The 20,975-nt window shown below is 38.6% G+C and overlaps 3 protein-coding genes across 7 annotated transcripts; 2 read left to right on the top strand and 1 right to left on the bottom strand.

The window, feature by feature from the left end:
- Positions 1-842: 842 nt before the first annotated feature.
- Positions 843-4,514, top strand: LOC144016744 (uncharacterized). The gene is made up of 7 exons (XM_077518068.1): positions 843-1,053; positions 1,138-1,226; positions 1,445-1,584; positions 1,950-2,039; positions 2,169-2,334; positions 2,415-2,534; positions 3,016-4,514. The coding sequence occupies exons 1-7, from the start codon at positions 1,011-1,013 to the stop codon at positions 3,619-3,621; spliced, it is 1,254 nt and encodes a 417-aa protein (XP_077374194.1). The 5' UTR covers positions 843-1,010; the 3' UTR covers positions 3,622-4,514.
- A 733-nt stretch (positions 4,515-5,247) lies between these two features.
- On the bottom strand, positions 5,248-18,473 carry cib2 (calcium and integrin binding family member 2). 5 transcript variants are annotated; one of them, XM_077516836.1, is made up of 10 exons: positions 17,899-18,473; positions 12,788-12,854; positions 12,576-12,695; positions 11,543-11,583; positions 11,223-11,459; positions 10,134-10,168; positions 8,352-8,463; positions 7,689-7,836; positions 7,424-7,619; positions 7,019-7,125 (listed from the first exon to the last, which is right to left on the bottom strand). In XM_077516836.1, the coding sequence occupies exons 1-10, from the start codon at positions 17,983-17,985 to the stop codon at positions 7,083-7,085; spliced, it is 1,086 nt and encodes a 361-aa protein (XP_077372962.1). In that variant the 5' UTR covers positions 17,986-18,473; the 3' UTR covers positions 7,019-7,082. The 5 variants fall into 5 exon arrangements, with proteins under 5 accessions (XP_077372963.1, XP_077372962.1, XP_077372965.1 ...); XM_077516841.1 differs by lacking the exon at positions 7,019-7,125 and having other exon boundaries at positions 7,472-7,619; positions 7,689-7,745; positions 17,899-18,472; XM_077516839.1 differs by lacking the exons at positions 11,543-11,583; positions 17,899-18,473 and having other exon boundaries at positions 11,223-11,475; positions 12,788-12,815.
- On the top strand, positions 17,417-20,951 carry lrrc61 (leucine rich repeat containing 61). Its single transcript, XM_077516842.1, has 9 exons — positions 17,417-17,764; positions 18,627-18,722; positions 18,809-18,955; positions 19,314-19,374; positions 19,654-19,739; positions 19,820-19,885; positions 19,979-20,047; positions 20,183-20,308; positions 20,393-20,951. The coding sequence occupies exons 1-9, from the start codon at positions 17,734-17,736 to the stop codon at positions 20,497-20,499; spliced, it is 789 nt and encodes a 262-aa protein (XP_077372968.1). The 5' UTR covers positions 17,417-17,733; the 3' UTR covers positions 20,500-20,951.
- Positions 20,952-20,975: the final 24 nt, after the last annotated feature.

The following is a 20,975-nucleotide window of genomic DNA, read 5'->3' on the forward strand; positions in this document are numbered from 1 at the left end:
AAAAAATAACTGTATTCAGATTGTATTGTAATATTTTTTTCTTTCTAGTCCCATGCGCCAACCTGCTTTAATGTATGGAAATTCTCTCTCTCTCTCTCTCTCTCTCTCTCTCTCTCTCTCTCTCTCTCTCTCTCTCTCTCTCTGTCCTTTTTATTTTTATTCATTTTATTGTATTTTTTCTTTTTGCGCAATGTTAATATCAATGCTGTGAAAACAGTTCATTATTAAAATAAAGCTTGTTCTGTACTGGATCTAATTGATTTGTACTTTTATACCAATTGTACTGAATTCATGAATAAACACTGTTTGTGTCATGGTGACATGAGACAAGTGCTAGAGAAGCACTGAGTGAGTCACATCTAGAACACATGACAGTCAGAAGATGCTGAGATCAAGTTACCGTTGTAATAATGTATAGTCATACGGTAATATTGTATATCTACCATAAATGATTACTCTATACCGTACGAATACAGGCAAACACTTTCCAAGACTGTGATCACTTATTAAGTTAACAAGATTGAAGATGGAGCAGATCATCATGATTCCACTGAGTGTGACTCATACTTTTTACCAAACATATTAGCAGTCAGCGACTACTTGTGACGTCTCTCAAACAATGTTTGGTTTTAATTTAAGAAAGTAAGAAATTGTGTTGTTTACCCACAAATTATTTCCACTCTTTCGCACTTGAACATTCAAGTTCAAGTAATGACATCTTGTTTGCCATTGTCACAGTAAACAGTCGGCCTTGAGGTCAAACCTTTCTCCTCACTAACCGACTTAACGGATGTGCAAAAACCACACACTCTATCTCGCTTACTTTCCGTTTCTCACCAAGAGTGACGCTCTGTTTCTGTCTTTATGATGCAAATGAGGGGCATTCTGCAACAGCTTTGCACAGGGGTGGAAAAATAAGTTAGTGTAAATGTCACCTGTCTATCAATGCACCGTCGCAGAACCGTCCTTCTGATTTAAAGGCTTTCAGGCTGACCTGGAGAGACGCTGAGATGACATCGGATTCACATTGCTCAATGCCAATATCAAGGAAAGGTACAGTACAATATGTATTCCATTGGGGTCTGAAACTATTTGGTGATGAAACCCTAATTGTGGATGTTTTATTGTGTGTTCTAGGAATTGGAGGAAAGAAATCCAGTCGGGACAGTTGCTGCCGTTTCTCATGGTTAAAGTTTCTGAGAACCTGCTGGAGGCTCGGCTTCAAGGTTAGAACCATCTCTTAAGGTCTTGGTTGATGTGAAAAAAAAAATTGCAGCAGAGAAGTTCACAATCCCTAATTTTCAAAATGATTATTACCTCAGGGTGTTAAAAATAATGTTTAGTATGGTACATTTTAGCAATATTTTTTTTTAAATCTAATAGCCAACAGCACAGCAGACATATAGAATCTCTTTACATGATACTTGTCTGTGTGACTTTACAGAACATTGAACCTGCGTCACAATCGCTTTGCCATCGGAAACTCATTGAGCAGTCTTCAAAATGGTTCCTCGAGACTCACGTGTCTCACGTTGCGCAAAATGGCTGCTTCCCCACTTGGTTTGTGGGTTTCGTTGCCAGAGAGTAAGTCCTCCAAATAAGAATTACAGAATTAGAAATATGTCATACACCATATTCATTATTTCTGTCACTTAAACTGCAATTTTTTATGCTCATTTTTGAAAAGTCATCTATTTTGGTCTCATTTAAGTCTAAAAAGACAGATATGGAAGTAATTGATGGTGTAATGGTTTAATTCGGCCGACTTTCATGCAAGCTGCATGGGTTTGGGTCCCCCTTAGTGACTGTGCATGAGCGATTGACTGGAGAGCACTCCAAGGTGTAATGTACCCTTTTGGCCAAAATCTGGTACAATGCTAGGATGGAAGAACCAAGTCCCTGATAAGAATGTCATTATAGCATCACATTTTTTTGTGGCCCTCCTCCAGAGATGCAGAAGAACTCCTCAAAGAAAAAGAACAAGGTTGCTTCCTCATCCGTCTCAGTGACAAAGCCATAGGATATGTTCTCTCTTACAGGTGAGATGCTACAAATGCGGACATTTTGAAGAATTTTAGAATTGATTGATTTTTCACGTCAGGATTACTTTACGTGTAACATGAACATTCTCTGCTGAGGCTTCAGTCAACATGTTACCACTGTTACAGAGGGCGCGATCGCTTTCGACACTTTGTGATCAACCAAAGTGACACAGGACGCTTCGTCGTCCGTGGAGCCGACGAGGGACACGACACAGTCTCTGAACTCATCCAGCACTACAAGACGAGCCCCATCGAGCCTTTTGGAGAGTATCTTACATCATCATGCTTTGAGGTGAGGAACACTTTAAATTCATTTGCATATTCTTAGGCTCAAAAAGTAATTTAGATTTTTTTTTCAAATATATTCTTCAGCCACCTGTAGACAGTACGTATGACGTGATTCAGCGTGTGTCGCATCGCGAAAACAAGAAGAAAGTGGAAAGAAACTCTGAGCCGCCACCTTTAGTGCCAAAGAGCAAAAGAACACTTGAGGTAAGTGTGGTCATCATCGCAAAAAAAATTTACTGTAAGAAAATTCTGACGAGGAAAAACAAACAAACACCAATGTTGGGTTAATTGAAGAGTCCAAATTGCCAATAGGTTTAAATGCAATTTCTTATAGTCTCAATCAGGGATTCTCTAACTTTTTGGACCCAAGGCAGCTTTCCAATGACCCTCTCTTTATGCTAATGCTAATTAAAACATAATTATAACAAAACAAAATTACTCCGCGGTTATCCAGCGCAGTTGCACTGAGTCGTTAGCAAGCTAGCTATGACTACACCCCAAAAACGCACCTACACTTCAGATGGTCTGCTGGTGTGGTTGCTTTAGAGTGCCTCGTTGTCAGCCACGGAGAAAATCCGGAAGAGCAATTGGGAAAGAAAAAAAACGTCTCAAACACAGAATTACTGTATGTGGAACCATAAGAACAAAGCTAGAATTGCAATATTTGTTTTTTTGTCAAAAACAGGAGGTGCCAACAGTGCCAATGCGGCGCAGACACCACGAAACTGATCCTCCCAGTAACCCGAGCAGGATGCTTTACGCTCAGTTTAGAAAGAAACCGACCAGGAACCTTCATGAAAGCCAGCAACACATACGTAAGGACTGTTTTCCTGGCGCTACCGCAAAGAGAGTTGCAGGTTGCACCACCCTGAATCAAAACTCCAGAAAGAGGCGTCCTCTGTCGGCACCGGAGTACACTCTGCTAGGCATGGCGGATCTCACTTCTGGACCAAGCTTTTCTCCAAAAACCATCAGGGAACCTACACCAGAGAAGTTGAACCCGAGCAGAAGACCTCACAGCACTGACCACCTTCATCATGATGCTATCTATTTCCTGGCTGGCAGGCCTGGTAGCCCCCAAACTGCATACAAAGAAACCACATCGCACACACTGCATCATCATAGTAACCCAGTGTATGCGGAGATACACACTGAAGCATTCAGTGGCTGCTTTTCTCATGATGACATCTATGAGATCATCCCTGGCATAGAGGACACCTACAAGCCTGAAATATTTAGTAACACATATGAGTCAGTGGAAGACCTCAATGATTTGTTGTACAGTAAGTAGGTCCCCCCTCGCCCTTCCATTACGGGGGTTATGCTCCAAACCACAGACCACGACAAGTGAAATCCGCAATACAGTATAAATACCCTAGGCATGTTTTTATAGTTTGCTGCACTCATTTTTTTTTTTTAAACATTTAAACATATAGTTTACAGAGTGCAATTAAGAGCAAAAATATTGTACAAACATTACAACATTCTACCAGTCCCTCTGAATCTATAGTGAACAAATCTCATTTTTCCAATCTAACAAACTTATCATCTCAATATATACATCAATAATGATGCCCAAAGATGTATATAATAAAATGAATCTAAAAACATCCATTTCTGTAGGCATGAAAACCAGCATTACAGAGGATGACGTTGAATCTTTTTCAATAAAAACTATGCTGTATTGAAATACGTTCCTGTTTTCATTCCTCTTCTTTCAAATTTAAAGATTCAAACTAGGTAAATAGTTTGCCTCTATCAAGTGGTCGACAGTGGAATTACACCCAAACATAAAGTACCGGTAGCTAGTGACCAAAATGCAATTACCAAATCTGTGAAATAGCAGGACTGCGAACCCAGAAGGGGCGATGAAAGGAGGTATACTATACTGTAATATGAAATAGAGGAAATCCCCCACTGTTTTATTATTGCTTAACTGGTCAACCCATATAAACCCCCTCCGTGAAAAACACAAGCATGTCATCATCATGTTTAGATTAAATTAAGCTGAGACATTTTACAGATAATGGCACTAATGTGGCCGAAACACACACTGACACGGTTTTATTTGTCGAGTGTTTGTTTGTTTGTTTTACATTTACTATTTTTCTAAGACTGTCTATTGTCTCATATATGTGATGAAACTGTGAAATGAAATATAAAATAAATGATTATGACAGAAAACCTTTTACACAAAGTGCGTCTCTGAGCTAAAAGCAAAAGACTTTCATAACGTAATATGATCCATGAGCTTAATGCAGTGTTTGTATGTTTGTAGTTGTCAGCATGGTGCACAGCATTACAAATACCTGTTTCTACTATTTTAGTTAGAAACTAAATTTTTGTTACATCCCTCACATTGAATCTCATTAGATTGTGAGCGTGTACTCACTGTTGTGTGCAGGAAAGATGGTAGTCCCACAGCATGTTCATCCCTCCTATAACAAACATCTAAAATCGCGTTTGTAAATACAAGGAGCTATATTTTACACTAGCATGAGTGTCCCAGTTTCCACGCTGTAACTGACCTTTAGCCGCCAGACTCAGCACCAATTATCCAGGTCAGCTTTTATTTTGCAATCTCGGCACTCCCTCAGAGCGCGACACTATATCTTAATGGCAGATGCAGGGCAAGAACATTTTGCAGCGTGCGTGGAGTCCAGATAACACCAAACCTGTATCATGCTCAAAAGTGCTCAATGCAAATCTGCACACAGAAAAAAACACCAGTGGGAGAAGTGTTCCTGCTGAGTCCAAGATGTACTCATGCATGTGATTTTTTTTTTTTTAATCGCCACAGTGTGCTTACAGTTGATATAAATGCACACTGATTATTGTGGCAGGATTATAACTGGAAAACATGATCAAGACACTGCTACTCCCTAAAAAGCTTTGACACAACAACAATGCAGCCAAACCCCACATAGAAGACATTTATTTCAAATAATGCAATCCATGTAAAACTTGAAAAATTGTAAGGAACACCACATGGTAATGGCAAAGGCAGAATATGGAAGCTAGCCCTTCAATCAGCTGGAGAAAACTAAAATATGATTGTCATTAAGTTACAGTTCCACAAGCATAACCATAACATCCAATAAGCAATATGCCGCAAAAGAGCCAGAAGTTTACCATGCATTTACAAATTGTGCATATATATGCCCTCAGTGATATGCTAGTTAAAGAATATCTAGGAAGACTGGGAGTGGGTGTATGACATGTGCAATATACTGTAGGTAGATTAACATTTTATGCATTATTTGATGTACCATAAAGCCCCAAATCCATAATCAAGCTCTTGTTTCAGGAGTCCATTCATTAAACAGAGTAACCCAGGCCGAGCCCTTTCGTTGGTGCCGTTTAACAAGTGTAATCAAATGGGTTGATCTGTTCAAGACATCCAGCATCCTGAGAATTCCACTCATCCCGTTTTTTTTTTTTTTTTTGCACTCTATTGGGCACACGTCGCAGAGGCGAGGGCAGCGGAAGCTGGAGAGGACCGGCGGGATGATTTGGAGTAGCAGACAGGCACTGTGCTCAGCTTCACCGTGGAGCCCTCTCAGATTCGTATGTGGAAAGTACTGCGCAAAGCACAACATGGGAAATGGTACATGCTTAACATTTGTGGGAGTACTAAAATGATTAGTCCTTCATAAATGAGTAAAAGCATGTCTATGATTACCACAGAGGAACAGTAACTTCATTGAGAGGCTGGCAAATAATTTGATTAAAAGGAATCTGGGCCAGGTCATTTCCTGTCGTTGCATTGAACAGCAAATGAAGTGATGAATGATTGTGATTTAAATCAACATTTTTGGGAATCTATGCCTCTAGTCCAAAAAAATTCCGGTTTAAGCGTTTGCTAAGAATCAAAAAGATCTGCATGGCATTTTTTCACTTTTCTTTGTCTATTTGTTTTTTAACTAGTGTCAACAAATGAAGTTTTCAAGCATGAGTATGCATCTGATAAAGAGAGTAAACAAAATTCTTTACAATAATGTTTGATATTTTTTCCAAATAATACTATGTTTGCGGAGTGGAATAGTGGAATATTAAGCAGCAAAATACACTATTCCATCAGGGTTTTCAAATCATGCCTTAAAGGTACATTTTTACTTCTTGGCATTTCAAACTCAAGTCCCTTGCAATTTAACACCATGTACGTTTTTTTTTTTAATATGTTTTTTTGTTTGTTTTTAATACATTTTTAAAGCCACTGAACGCAGAAAATTCAATTTCGAATCACTACTGCCACCTGTTGATGAAAAACGAAACTGCACACACCCTTCTTCGCGTACACATGACGGAAACAGAAATTCAAACCCGAATCCAATCTGAAAACTATTGGCCCAAGGCTTGCAGGAGTACCCACTATAAACAGCTAAGGTGTTAATCAACAAATTAGAAGGTGTTTCTGTCATAAAGGGTCAAATAAAAAGACGATTGCAAAGATATTTTGGGCCATTTTTTTTTAGTTTTTTTTACAGAAAGCAGCTTTAACTATGCTTTTTATTGTATTTTTTTTTTTTTTTTTGTGTGACCTGTACAGCACTTTGGTGTCAACTTGTAAACGTGCCATAGAAATAAAGTTGTATGGCATCACTGGGGGCAGCCATTTGCCAATTGCTGTCAACTGAAAATGACATCACAGTGCCTAAGGGCTCAGGCAACGACCAATCACGGCTCACCTGTTTTCTGGGATCAGTCATGTGGCGTGTGCAAGCTGAGCCCTTGGGCACTGTGATGTCATTTTCAGTCAACAGCAAGTGGCAGTACAATGCAAAATGGCCGCCCCCTGAGATGGATAAAAACAGGTGGATTTTCCTGCTTAATTCATATTCCACAAATTCAATATTAAGTACTAGTACGTGTATGGAACTCTGTGTATGAAGCAAATTATGTAAACTAGATTAATTGTGATATTACAAATCATTTCACTTCAAGAATGGGAAGTCCCAATTTGTATTCAAGATCAATAATATACCATTTTTAAGACTGAATGTTTCGTTGTTTAGTTGTCACGTCGCTGTTGGCTACTTCCACTTTGGCATCACTTTCCACAATTGATGAACAGGCTTGTTAAAGTTGATTACCTTAAGAAATCAGGAGCCCTTGATATCATATTTTCAAAATCAGCAAAGGAGAGTTTATTGTCTCCATCCAAATCAGCCTCTTCGATGGCCTTCTCACACACGAGCTGCACCTCCTCGGGAGTCAACTCCTCCTTTGTCAGCTTGTTCAGAGTTTTTTCCAGGTCCTCTTTGCAAAGGTAATTATCCACATTGAAATCTACGAGCAGCAGACAAGGCAACATTTTCAATGACATCATCAGACATTTGAGAGATGAGTCTTTATTACCGTATATTTTGAAGGCGTATATGGCCTTCAGTTCCCGCGGAGCCATTTCACTGAGGACTGAGAACATATCCACAAATTCATTGAAGCTGAGATTCCCCATCCCATCCTCTGAGAAAGACTCAACAATCCTGTTACGGAATGGATTTTCCTTCAGAGGAAGGTAATAACATTTACAAGAGTTAATGCAATGACAAGCAAATACATGCCTGCAGTTCAGCCCATTTAGAACAATTGTAAGCAGACGACCAACGCATCTGTACTACTCTTTGCGGACACTCTAGATCAGAATTTGGGTCTCAGGTCTGTCTGCATCACTGGGATGTTATGTAATACCATTAGTGTTCTTTCCAAATGGCCGGCAGGTGGAAAAATGGAGGCATTGCTGCTGCAATGGAGCGTTTCATGGCACATTACCTTCCATGAGCTCACACAACGTGGTTAGATGTGAAAGGGTGAAGATTAAAAATCAATTCTGCTTTCTGAAAAGCATAAGTATCGATCAGTTGTCTGCTTACGTGAGCGGCCGCTGACACTTTTGGCTCAGCTTGTCGCCATCCAATTAGAGTAATGTCATTAAAATATACATTCAAGTGGGCGAGATTCTTCCACTTACAACAGAGGACTGAGACAGATGGATTATGGTTTTTGAAAGTATATTTTTACCTTCAACTCTGGCATGTTGACTATCAAGGCTAAAGGTAATTTACAATCAGGATCTTTCGTATAGTCCATTGGTACGAGATGAGGGGCCAATTCATGGTATCTCCCATGTAACCTGGAGGAAAAACAGCAGGTTTAGTTAGGACTTAACATCTGTTTTATGATGAAGAATTTTATCCTATAATTTCTATTTCCATTGTTTCCCGCGGGACAAAATTATGAAAAAATTCAAGGTTGGCCAGTGATCTGAAACTGAATGCAGTCAACCTTTACCAACATTAGATTGACTCCCTAGTAACTTCATTCCCTCAATTTAAGGGGAAGTCAACACCGTATTTTTTTTTTTTGACAATAATATGTTCTATGCAGCCCCACTGGTCTAAATATTCTGGTTAATATTGCCTTAGTTGAATATGAGTTATGCAGCAAAATTAAGCAGCTTTTATTAATATCAGAATGCGGCCATTTTTCCACTTGCTATTGAGTGAAAATGACATCACAGTTGCTCAGGTCTCAGGTAACAACCAATCACAGCTCAGCTTCAGAAAACAGGTGAGCTGTGATTGGTCGTTGCCTGAGCCTTGAGCAACTGTGATGTCATCTTCAGGCGACAGCAAGTGGCAAAATGGCCGCCCCCTGAGATGGATAAAAATGGCTGTTTTTTCTTCATCACTCTTATTCCACAAATGTAATATTACTCAGAATGTCATGTTTAGTCTCATGAGGTCACATATAACAGTATTGTCAAGAAATGTTTAAGGTTGAGTTCCACTTTAACGCGTTTTTGATGAGAATGAAACATGTGCATGACCTATACCTTGCAGAGGTTATAGCATACGGCCAAAGGGCTGAAAGCAGTGACCTTGTAACAATCAGTGATATCCCGTTTCTTCGGTCTAACATATCCGTGCTGAAAGCGTTGCAACTGTGGGCAGAAATGAGGAGTGTTTTATGAAGGTCATAAAGCGCGGGACCCCGTTACACCCTCGGCTGATTGTCCCCGGCCCAATGCTGGCCTTGGAGTGAAAGTCAATTCGATGAGGAAGATGATGTCATTCTAATAATTTAGGTCATTTTAAGATATAAATCTATGTGATTCAGCCAGCACAAAGGGAAGGTGGCAAATCCAAGTCCAAAAGTAAAAATTCTGCCAGAGTTTTGTCTTTAGCCCCAGGTGCTAGCTCGATAGCTCCCTAGCTAGCTCCCATGGTGCTCGTTTACCTGCTAGGGAGCTAGCTAGCCATTTATGCTAGCTAGCTAGCTAGCTAGCTAGCATAAATGGCTAAAGCCAAAACTGTGGCAGGGTTTTTACTTTCTAGACCTGGATTTTCCACCTCTGGTTCACCCTGTGCTTAAGTGGGTTTTTGCTGAGAAAAAAAAAAAAAATCACATTTGTTTAAATGAAGATGATATTGTCCATAAGTGTTAACTCATTTGTCACAATGTACCTTACGATTTACTGCTGACAGTTCAGGATGAACCTCTTGCCTTAAGTCAGCCAGTAAAGGCTCCAGCTCACCTGTGACTCTAATCACAATTAGCGGTCCGTGAAATGGACAGATGGATGGACTTGCCAGATAATCAAATTTATTAAAGATGTGACTAAAGAATGTTTCACCATGCTAGCATGACTTCTATTAGACTAATCATCCCCATGGTGAGGGAAAATGAGGCTACTCAATAAAGTGAGCGAAGCCTGAAACCCTGTTACAGAACATTCTAGATCCTCACTGTCGTATTCTACAATGTATATCTGTGCTAATTCATACCTGTAACTTTACTTACCGCAAGATTTCTTTGCGAGTGAAAAAAGTACAATCCTGCAATTCAAATAAACATAACAAAATGTTAAATACACACAGCGCAACAACCTTTAAAAAATAAAAAAATAAATAAATAAATAAAAAAAATAAAAATAAATTACAAAAAAAAAAAAAGGGAACAGGTGAATTTCCCAAAGGCCTGCCAGTCCAGGAAATTCAAATCAAGGTGTCACATTTCTCATCAATGACTTCACAGTTTATGTTGTCACACATGCATCAATGAGGATGGGGAACATGATCTGGTGTTTTCTGTAACAGCCTACATGAACGCGCAGGTGTGCCCAGCAAACACATTGTGCAACGTTGTGTAACAGCTGTACCGACGGGCGCCTTAATTTACAATCCCCTTGAATGGGTTTTGTCTGTCTGAACTCTGAGTGTTCGCGGCAGCGCTGCGGCCATTTCTGGGTGCTATGTAATAAGGAAAAAATAAAAAATAAAGTAAAATAAAACCAAATAAATATGCCAAATATCAATTTTAACAGTTGCATATAAATGTATACACTGAATACAATGTATTTGTGAATATAAAATAAATAAATAAAAATATGTCTTCCTCTGGCCCATGATTTTTGAACTCTCATTCCCTATGCAAATGTTACAATTAAATTGGCTCGTATACAAGAATTACACTTGACTGTGTGCGACTGAGGGCCTTTAAAAAAGGTAGCAGGAGTAACCAGAGAGGCTCTTGAGGACCAAACTGTCTCCAGAGAGTAGAGTTTCACAGCATATCAGGCTGGCTTGGCATCAATTATTAAGAATCACATGTTAGATTATTGAGGACGTTTCTCAGCCTGTTGGCCTAATCGGGTCTTTAATGGGCGACACCTTGGCGCGTAGTGGAGCAATGCAATCAAAACTGTTCATCAAGATGTTAGTTCAAATCATTCACAGTAAATCATGAGCCGAACTCAAGTTGTGAATGAATGACAAAAAATGACAGATTTAGTTCAATGGATCTAGGCATCAGTGCAATACATTACACAATTCTCCTCTCCTTATATCTTTAATAATAATTAAGTGTATGGCAATGAAGGAAATCATGTACCTGGTAGGCATCAAGTTGCTCGTCTGTAAAAATAGTCTGCTTGTTTCCCATGTTTATCAAGTCATTTGTTGCTTGTATGCATTCACGACACAGACGGTCCCCAGCCTTTGCACAGTCCAATACATTTAGGGGCCGTGGTGTGAGCGTCTCCGTCGGAGGGTGAGTCCACGATACTGCAGTGTGTGACTCTCTCTCATGAAGTGTCATCAGTGTCCGTGGCAGCGATGTGAGCCATGGCTGCAAAAGGTACAAGCTGCATTGGAAAAAATCAAAAGAATGAGAAATAAAGATAAAAAATGAGTGTGTGTGTAGTGGCAAACCAGCGTGGTTAAAAGGTCTGCAGGCTGCTTCTGCGTCGGCTCTGCTGCCCACGGGAGCACAGTGCAGCCAATGGGATGTCAGAGAAATAAATAATCAAACGGTGGTGACTTATGATTCGCTGGTGAGAGCTGTCTTAATTACTGGGCTACAATGTGGATTTATGAGTGCCCTGATACTGCCGGTTTTCCTGAAGCAATTACTCACTGGGGGGGGGTCTGTTACTGGATTTAATTTGTTTTCAGTTGATGTATGAATGTATAAACCAAGCATACCGGTAAATGTGTGCTTATTTTGGCTCATTAATTATGTGAATGCTGAGTAAGACATATTCAAAATAATGACTCAGTGAACATTTTATGTATGAATCTCAACAAGCAAATATGCTAATGTTTTTACTAGAGGTGTGCAAAAAAAATCCATTCATAAAAGAATCGAGATTCTCATTTATAAATTGAATCGATATTTAATATCCAAAAATTGATTTTATTTAAATTAGAAATGAAGAAGAAGGGGAAAAGCCACTTTTAGCCCAGATGCTGTTTTTGCGGAAAAAGTCACTTACAATACAAAATTAATAAATGTTAATAAAAAAAAATAAATAAAAAAAAGACACTTTATTGTCTCTATTTGTCATTTTGTCTTGCAAAACAGACTGGAGTAGATCATGACAATGTTGTGCATATCTGTAAATTGAAGCAGAAATCATTTGTCAATCAAATAATTTTGAATCGAAAATCCTTTGAATCGAGAATCGAAAATTGATTCTGAATCGAATCTTAGACCCAAAAATCGTAATCGAATCGAATCGTGAGACAGTCAAAGATTCCCAGCCCTAGTTTTTACGCATTACAATTTTTGCATCCATCCATTATCTGAATCGCTTTCTTATGCAAATGAGCGAATGATACTGTCCATCTCTTTACAGGCTACTCGGTACAATATGGCTATGAGTCAACCCTAACCAATGTCATTTTTATCAGTATTTGAGTGCATTTCTGTGGGCTGAGGCAATGTTGTGTAATGTCAGATTACCGCATCTCAGTGAAGGCGGTGATGTCAGGGTACACCAATTTGCCTCGTGTTTGCAAAAGGCGCTCTTATTCGGGACTCGAGCTTCTTCTCCAGGAAGGATGGTCCCAATTTTCTGAAATGCTTAAATTGCACAAGAAGATCACAGGCGGAGCAGGGGCAGAAGAGCGATTACCGAATACAGAGACTCCTCTGTTTACAGATGATCAACATACCTTTGTTGACCCCTGGCAGATCCTTTCCTGACTGACTAGGTCCTGCCTCATTGTCATCAGTAATTGCCTGAAGGCAAGGAGGATAATGTTAACATTCTTAATCTTGTTTTTATTTCATGTGACTGTTTCTTATTAATATAACATTGTACATAAAAATTCAAATTAAACATTTTCGGCTGCAGATCTAAAAGGTTTTTATTTTATATTAGGCCTAATCCTACTTCAGTAAAGAGTAAATGTTTATTATTGTCACGCTAGTCATACACCCAAGAATCACTAAAACTTACACTTTTTGTCATATTTCTTAAAACTGACAATATAACCTGACAATAGGGCTTTATCTGACTTTGACCAATCAGATTAAATATGCTTTGCCATATAATAGGAGAACAGCATTGTAGGGGTATTACTAACACTAAATAGCTAATATATTTTCAAAAATGTACTTATTACAATAGTTAAATAACATGTATTTTTTTTAGGTACATACCACAATAATATCAACACCCATATCCCATTATATTGAATGCATTTCCAATATCATGCAGTCCTACACATTTGACAGTAGTAGCTACTAAAGCTAATAAAATGATCTAATTTGATTTAAAAACAAAACAAAACACCGTGCCCCGTGGAATGCAATCAGAGATGGAAGGCGTGACTCACACTTCAACCTCCACCATTATGTACACATTGTAGTTTTTTTTTTTCCTTGTCCTATATTTAAATGTACTGTTAATTTTGAAAACTGTTGTTACACTGGCTTACAATAACAAATATAACATTGGCCTCGTTTTTATATACCAAATTTAAATGTTGGTCTTTATGATGGTATTTGTAACTAGGGAGCTTTGTAATTTTTTTAGGTGGTACTTTGTGTGGGACTAGTTTGCGAAGCACTAACGTAAAACACTGCGGTCAAGCCAGCCGCCACTCGAAAAGACGAAGTCAAGCCAGCCGCCCCAACGATTGTTAATACTGTGCATTACGGTAACATGCCGCCGTGCCCCTGCGCTGGCCACCTTCAAAATAAAAGCTGCTCAACACCTGGTTTAGGGTTTAAAATAAAGAATCATAAAAAAATAACGGTTTGTTATTCCAGAACCAGACCAGTTCTAAGGGACACTACACCACCCCAGGTATCCAACCAAAGTACTTTCAACAAAATCTGATGTTGCATTTCAAAATAAAACTCATTTGAACATTGCAATCTCGACTATAATCCCTGATTTAAAAAAATCATTAAAAATTCATGGTTTGTTATCCCAGGACCAGACCAGTTCTAAGGGACACGACACCATCCCAGGTATCCAGCCAAAGTACTTTGAACAAAATCTGATGTTGCATTTCAAAATAAAACTCATTTGAACATTGCAATCTCGACTATTATTGTTGATTTCAAAAAATCATTAAAAATTCATGGTTTGTTATCCCAGGACGAGACCAGTTCTGAGGGACACGACACCATCCCAGGTATCCAGCCAAAGTACTTTGAACAAAATCTGATGTTGCATTTCAAAATAAAACTCATTTGAAAATTGCAATCTCGACTATAATCCCTGATTTCAAAAAAATCATTAAAAATTCATGGTTTGTTATCCCAGGACCAGACCAGTTCTAGGGGACACTACAGCACCCCAGGTATCCCGCCAATGTACTTTGAACAAAATCTGATGTTGCATTTCAAAATAAAATTCATTTGAAAAGTTACATCTCGACTATTATTGTTGATTTCAAAAAATCATTAAAAATTCATGGTTTGTTATCCCAGGACCAGACCAGTTCTAGGGGACACTACACCACCCCAGGTATCCAGCCAAACTACTTTGAACAAAATCTGATGTTGCATTTCAAAATAAAACTCATTTGAAAAGTTACATCTCGACTATTATTGTTGATTTAAAAAAATCATTAAAAATTCATGGTTTGTTATCCCAGGACCAGACCAGTTCTAAGGGACACGACACCATCCCAGGTATCCAGCCAAAGTACTTTGAACAAAATCTGATGTTGCATTTCAAAATAAAACTCATTTGAAAATTGCAATCTCGACTATAATCCCTGATTTCAAAAAATCATTAAAAATTCATGGTTTGTTATCCCAGGACCAGACCAGTTCTAGGGGACACTACAGCACCCCAGGTATCCCGCCAATGTACTTTGAACAAAATCTGATGTTGCATTTCAAAATAAAACTCATTTGAAAAGTTACATCTCGACTATTATTGTTGATTTCAAAAAATCATTAAAAATTCATGGTTTGTTATCCCAGGACCAGACCAGTTCTAGGGGACACTACACCATCCCAGGTATCCAGCCAAAGTACTTTGAACAAAATCTGATGTTGCATTTCAAAATAAAACTCATTTGAACATTGCAATCTCGACTATTATTGTTGATTTCAAAAAAATCATTAAAAATTCATGGTTTGTTATCCCAGGACCGGACCAGTTCTAAGGGACACGACACCATCCCAGGTATCCAGCCAAAGTACTTTGAACAAAATCTGATGTTGCATTTCAAAATAAAACTAATTTGAACATTGCAATCTCGACTATTATTGTTGATTTAAAAAAATCATTAAAAATTCATGGTTTGTTATCCCAGGACCAGACCAGGTCTAAGGGACACGACACCATCCCAGGTATCCAGCCAAAGTACTTTGAACAAAATCTGATGTTGCATTTCAAAATAAAACTCATTTGAAAATTGCAATTCCGACTATAATCCCTGATTTAAAAAAATCATTAAAAATTCATGGTTTGTTATCCCAGGACCAGACCAGTTCTAGGGGACACTACACCACCCCAGGTATCCCGCCAAAGTACTTTGAACAAAATCTGATGTTGCATTTCAAAATAAAACTCATTTGAAAATTTCAATCTCGACTATAATCCCTGATTTCAAAAAATCATTAAAAATTCATGGTTTGTTATCCCAGGACCAGACCAGTTCTAAGGGACACTACACCACCCCAGGTATCCCGCCAAAGTACTTTGAACAAAATCTGATGTTGCATTTCAAAATAAAACTCATTTGAAAAGTTACATCTCGACTATAATCCCTGATTTCAAAAAATCATTAAAAATTCATGGTTTGTTATCCCAGGACAAGACCAGTTCTAAGGGACACTACACCACCCCAGGTATCCCGCCAAAGTACTTTGAACAAAATCTGATGTTGCATTTCAAAATAAAACTCATTTGAAAAGTTACATCTCGACTATAATCCCTGATTTCAAAAAAATCATTAAAAATTCATGGTTTGTTATCCCAGGACCAGACCAGTTCTAAGGGACACTACACCACCCCAGGTATCCCGCCAAAGTACTTTGAACAAAATCTGATGTTGCATTTCAAAATAAAACTCATTTGAAAAGTTACATCTCGACTATTATTGTTGATTTAAAAAAATCATTAAAAATTCATGGTTTGTTTTCCCAGGACCAGACCAGTTCTAAGGGACACGACACCATCCCAGGTATCCAGCCAAAGTACTTTGAACAAAATCTGATGTTGCATTTCAAAATAAAACTCATTTGAACATTGCAATCTCGACTTAATAGTCGCAATGAGTTTTATTTTGAAATGCAACATCAGATTTTATTCAAAGTACGTTGGGGGGATACCTGGGGTGGTGTAGTGTCCCTTAGAACTGGTCTGGTCCTTGGATAACAAACCATGAATTTTTAATTATTTTTTGAAATCAGGGATTATAGTCGAGATTGCAATTTTCAAATGAGTTTTATTTTGAAATGCAACATCAGATTTTGTTCAAAGTACTTTGGTTGGATACCTGGGGTGGTGTAGTGTCCCTTAGAACTGGTCTGGTCCTGGGATAACAAACCATGAATTTTTAATGATTTTTTGAAATCAGGGATTATAGTCGAGATTGCAATTTTCAAATGAGTTTTATTTTGAAATTCAACATCAGATTTTGTTCAAAGTACTTTGGCGGGATACCTGGGGTGGTGTAGTGTCCCCTAGAACTGGTCTGGTCCTGGGATAACAAACCATGAATTTTTAATGATTTTTTGAAATCAGGGATTATAGTCGAGATGTAACTTTTCAAATGAGTTTTATTTTGAAATGCAACATCAGATTTTGTTCAAAGTACTTTGGCGGGATACCTGGGGTGCTGTAGTGTCCCCTAGAACTGTTTTGGTACTGGGATAACAAACCATGAATTTTTAATGATTTTTTGAAATCAGGGATTATAGTCGAGATTGCAATTTTCAAATGAGTTTTATTTTGAAATCCAACATCAGATTTTGTTCAAAGTACTTTGGTTGGATACCTGGGGTGGAGTAGTGTCCCTTAGAACTGGTCTGGTTCTGGAATAACAAACCGTTGTTTTTTTATGATTCTTTATTTTAAACCATAAACCAGGTGTTGCTCAGCTTTTATTTTGAAGGTGGCCAACGCAGGGGCACGTCGGCACGTTACCGTAATGCACAGTATTAACAATCGTTGGGGCGGCTGGCTTGACTTCGTCTTTTCGAGTGGCGGCTGGCTTGACCGCAGTCGTAAAACGGCGCGCTCTGATTTGCGTACAAGTTACGTCACCATGGCCAGTAGTCCGTCGTAACCACAGTAACCCCTTTATGTGACAACATGGTCTTATCTGTCACACTCAACAGTTGTTGTGATGGAACCTGTTGCACACAAGCAACAAGTCCACATGCATCAGCGTCCCCCAGCATTAAAGCCTGAGTGAGCGAGTCTCACGCCCGCCGGTCAGCAACAGGACTCAAAAAGGTCCCCGGGCTCCCGCAGTACAACCACTTGCGTCCATTGCAGCCCAACACTAATCCTAACTACACAGCAGGACACATGCCAATTTCACGTTCCCCCACCAAATACCAGTTTTGTCTACTGTTTGCCTCGAGTAACTCGTTCATTTTCTATCAAAACAATTAACTTTTGTGATCGGTTAAGTTAGCCAGGATGGACGCAAAGCGAGATAATAAAGAGCAAGGTAAGTAGTTACGTAGCTTGTTGCTACGCCGCCATGTTAGCCGCTAGCACATTAGTGGCTCTGGCTAGTAATAGCTACCGAGCCGGTCGGTTACATAACATTTGTGTGAGTGTTCTCGGCAGAGCAGCAATTACCATTTTTGATTTAATAACCCTCCCACTTGGTCCGTGTGAATCAGACTCTCCGAGGCAGGCAGCCGTTTCCTCGCAATTACGCCCCATTAGCCTTAGCTGCTTAAATATGCTAGCGCTTAATGACTGCTAGTCATAAGGCTAAATGCTAAACACTATATCCGGGTTCGAACGATGAACAAATAAAATCGTAACGAAGATTAGTACGAAGATTTAGAATACACTATTTGTCACATTTCACAATAATTGCAGCTTTTAACTGATAATTGGTGAAGGAATTGAAAATAGAAGCTGCCACATGCACTATTATGATCCATTAACCTACTGATCCTTTAGTAATAAAAGTGCATTTTTAAGCGAGGGGGTCATAAAATAGTCATGTAGAGGAAGAATTCTAGAGAATTCTGCCAAAATGGAGCTCAGTCCCGATACTCTTCATTCATCCACTCTTCTGTGAACCTACTGTCTGTAACTCCCTTTTAAACACAAAATATGAACTAAACAAGAGTGCTGCCAGATGAGATATTCATACGCAGGCGAAATTTGTAGAAATATGCTATTTAGAGACGATGGCTTGAGTTATCCACTCGCCCCCTCTTTAAATTGAGTGGACACTCAGTGCTTGCAGCGTTCTCTTCCTGCAGTGCTGACTCACAAATGATGTGCATGTGGATGTGTTGCATTTAGTGCTGTGTTGTGCTGTGCAGCAGTCTCATGTTTGTTTTTCTCAGAGGGAGAAGTCGAGAAGATAACCGCTGTGCTGCTCAAGTCTCATTCAGGAGAGTTTGATTTGGAGTCAATACTGTTTCTCAAATTCAGGGGGTTAGGTAAGGTCACACTGTATTATTTGTATCTATGTAATCACATGTTTACTTGTGGTTGATGATTTGTTTAATGTTTTGACACTTGACAGGAATACATGATCTTGGGTGTATAGGAGAGTGTATGAATTTGGAGAGACTGGACCTCTCTGGAAATAACATCGCCAATTTATCTCCGTTGTCGTCTCTTCGGCTGCTTTCTGTTCTTAATTTGTCTGCGAATAGGATTTCCAATTTAGGTAAGTATTCAGGAGAATTTAAGTTTTTTTTTTATTCTCTCAATTTTTCAATTATTGCACATACAGTGTTGCCTCGAAATTCCAGTATGGCAAAGGTTGTAAAATTTGGAATTTTAAAACTTTAGGAAGGATTGCAGATATCAATTGAGATATCGCACAAGATTCCAACAAATCTTGTCGTTTTTCACTAGGATTCTGTTTTGCCAACCTTTTGTATGATTTGTTTTGTTTTATTTTCTTTGGATTTTGTGGCTGGTAGAAGGAACAGGGATTAAAGTTTGTGTGGCTCTGTAGAACATGATTTTATACTTGTGTGGCAATTTAGGATGTTCAGAAGTGTTTGTTTGTTTGTTCCCAGAACCTCTGCACACTTGTGACAATCTACAGAATTTAAACCTTGCTGGTAATATCATCTCCAGGTATGCCAATGTAATCACTTGTTATCGCCTTTGAAAATATTTTGTGCTTTATTTGGTATTATCATTGTTAGTAATTTGATAGCTTTTCCATTTTAATAGCCATGATTTCACCTGTCAGCCCTTTTTCTTTTTGGAAGTTGTGATCAAGTAATTTTTTTTAAGGCTGCTGAAAAAAATGTGACCGAAAGGAGGGAAAAAAAAAAGAAAGAATAAAAATGTAATAATGCTAGTTTCTATGGGCGTATCAGATGACTTCATGACTGTTTTCTTCTTCAACAGTATTGAAAACCTTCTCTGCCTTCAATCTTTGAGAAAACTAGAAAGTATTCGTCTCAACGACAACACCTATAATTATTCAAATCCAGGTGAATTTAAATAACTTTCTCTGAAAGCAAATAAGAGAAGATATCAAACAACTGTAAACTTATACGATCTCGTATTCCAGTGTGCAGAAACGTGTCTTATAGAACCCACGTTCTTGAGATGTTCCCCGCAGTCAAGGTGCTAGATGGTAAGAGTTTTCTACTGTGTACAGTATTTGTATATATTTACTGTATCACATTAACAGTAGGAGTCTTAAAAGTGTGGGCTTTTTAAATTGTAGGCGAGAGAGTCGTTGGACGTGGAAGCGACTTGTACCAGCTATGCAAAGACATTGATGACACTATTAAAGGTAAGACTGGCATCCAGTACGAAGTTGTTGAATGTAAGCTTGTCATTTAACTTCTAATTATTAATCTCTCTTCGCTCAAGGTCAAGGAATTCAATTTTTAAATCTCATGTTTTTCTTTCTATTTGGAATGGTAAGCCGGTCTATACAAGAATGGACAACTTGTTGAACATCAGGATTGCAAGCCATGGGTGGAGGACACTTACTGGGAAATAAAAAGATCCAACAACGCCATTGTTGAAGAAGCCTACAAACAGTTTAACGGTAAACCTTTTTCTGTTGACATTGCAAGCGTTCGCATTGTATTTCAAGTGTGTCATTGTATGTGCTGTATATTTCCCACTGCAGATATTCTTCATGAATGCAGACTGCTAAACAACAGAGCAACTCATGCAATTTCCCAAAGTGAAAGATCAATGAGCCTGAAGAAGCAACCAAAGCAGTATGCTATCTGAACCGGGCCTATTTGTGTGTACTGTAGTATGTATTCATTTAAAAATGCCAGTGCTGTACATGCAGTAGTATGACTAAGTTGAGCACAAGACAGACATAGCCAGATATACATGCTGCTTTGTGGTGTTTATTAATATTTTATCGCACCCTATGCATTGTCTTTTGAAGACACTGTATGCTCAAATCCGTTTGGACGGGAGATGTCTTTACTTGCACACTGTGCATTTTGTGCCGTTTCGTAGCCTGCATTAATGCAGAGACATATGCTGCTAAAATGTCTAATAATTCCGAGTAATTAAGAGCTTTTCCATTTTGCTGGATCATTTTGGGAGCCTCCCATTGCTGTAAGCTTTTTTTTTTTTTTTTTTTTTTTTAAATTACCCATAGCGAAATGTGATTGAATGTTCATCTGTTTATACTTGTTTTATACCATAAAGATTGACTATACAAACGGCTCGTGTGCAAAAGTGTGCAATGC

This window comes from Festucalex cinctus, chromosome 3, assembly GCF_051991245.1.
Source record: "Festucalex cinctus isolate MCC-2025b chromosome 3, RoL_Fcin_1.0, whole genome shotgun sequence".
Lineage (NCBI taxonomy): Eukaryota > Metazoa > Chordata > Actinopteri > Syngnathiformes > Syngnathidae > Festucalex > Festucalex cinctus.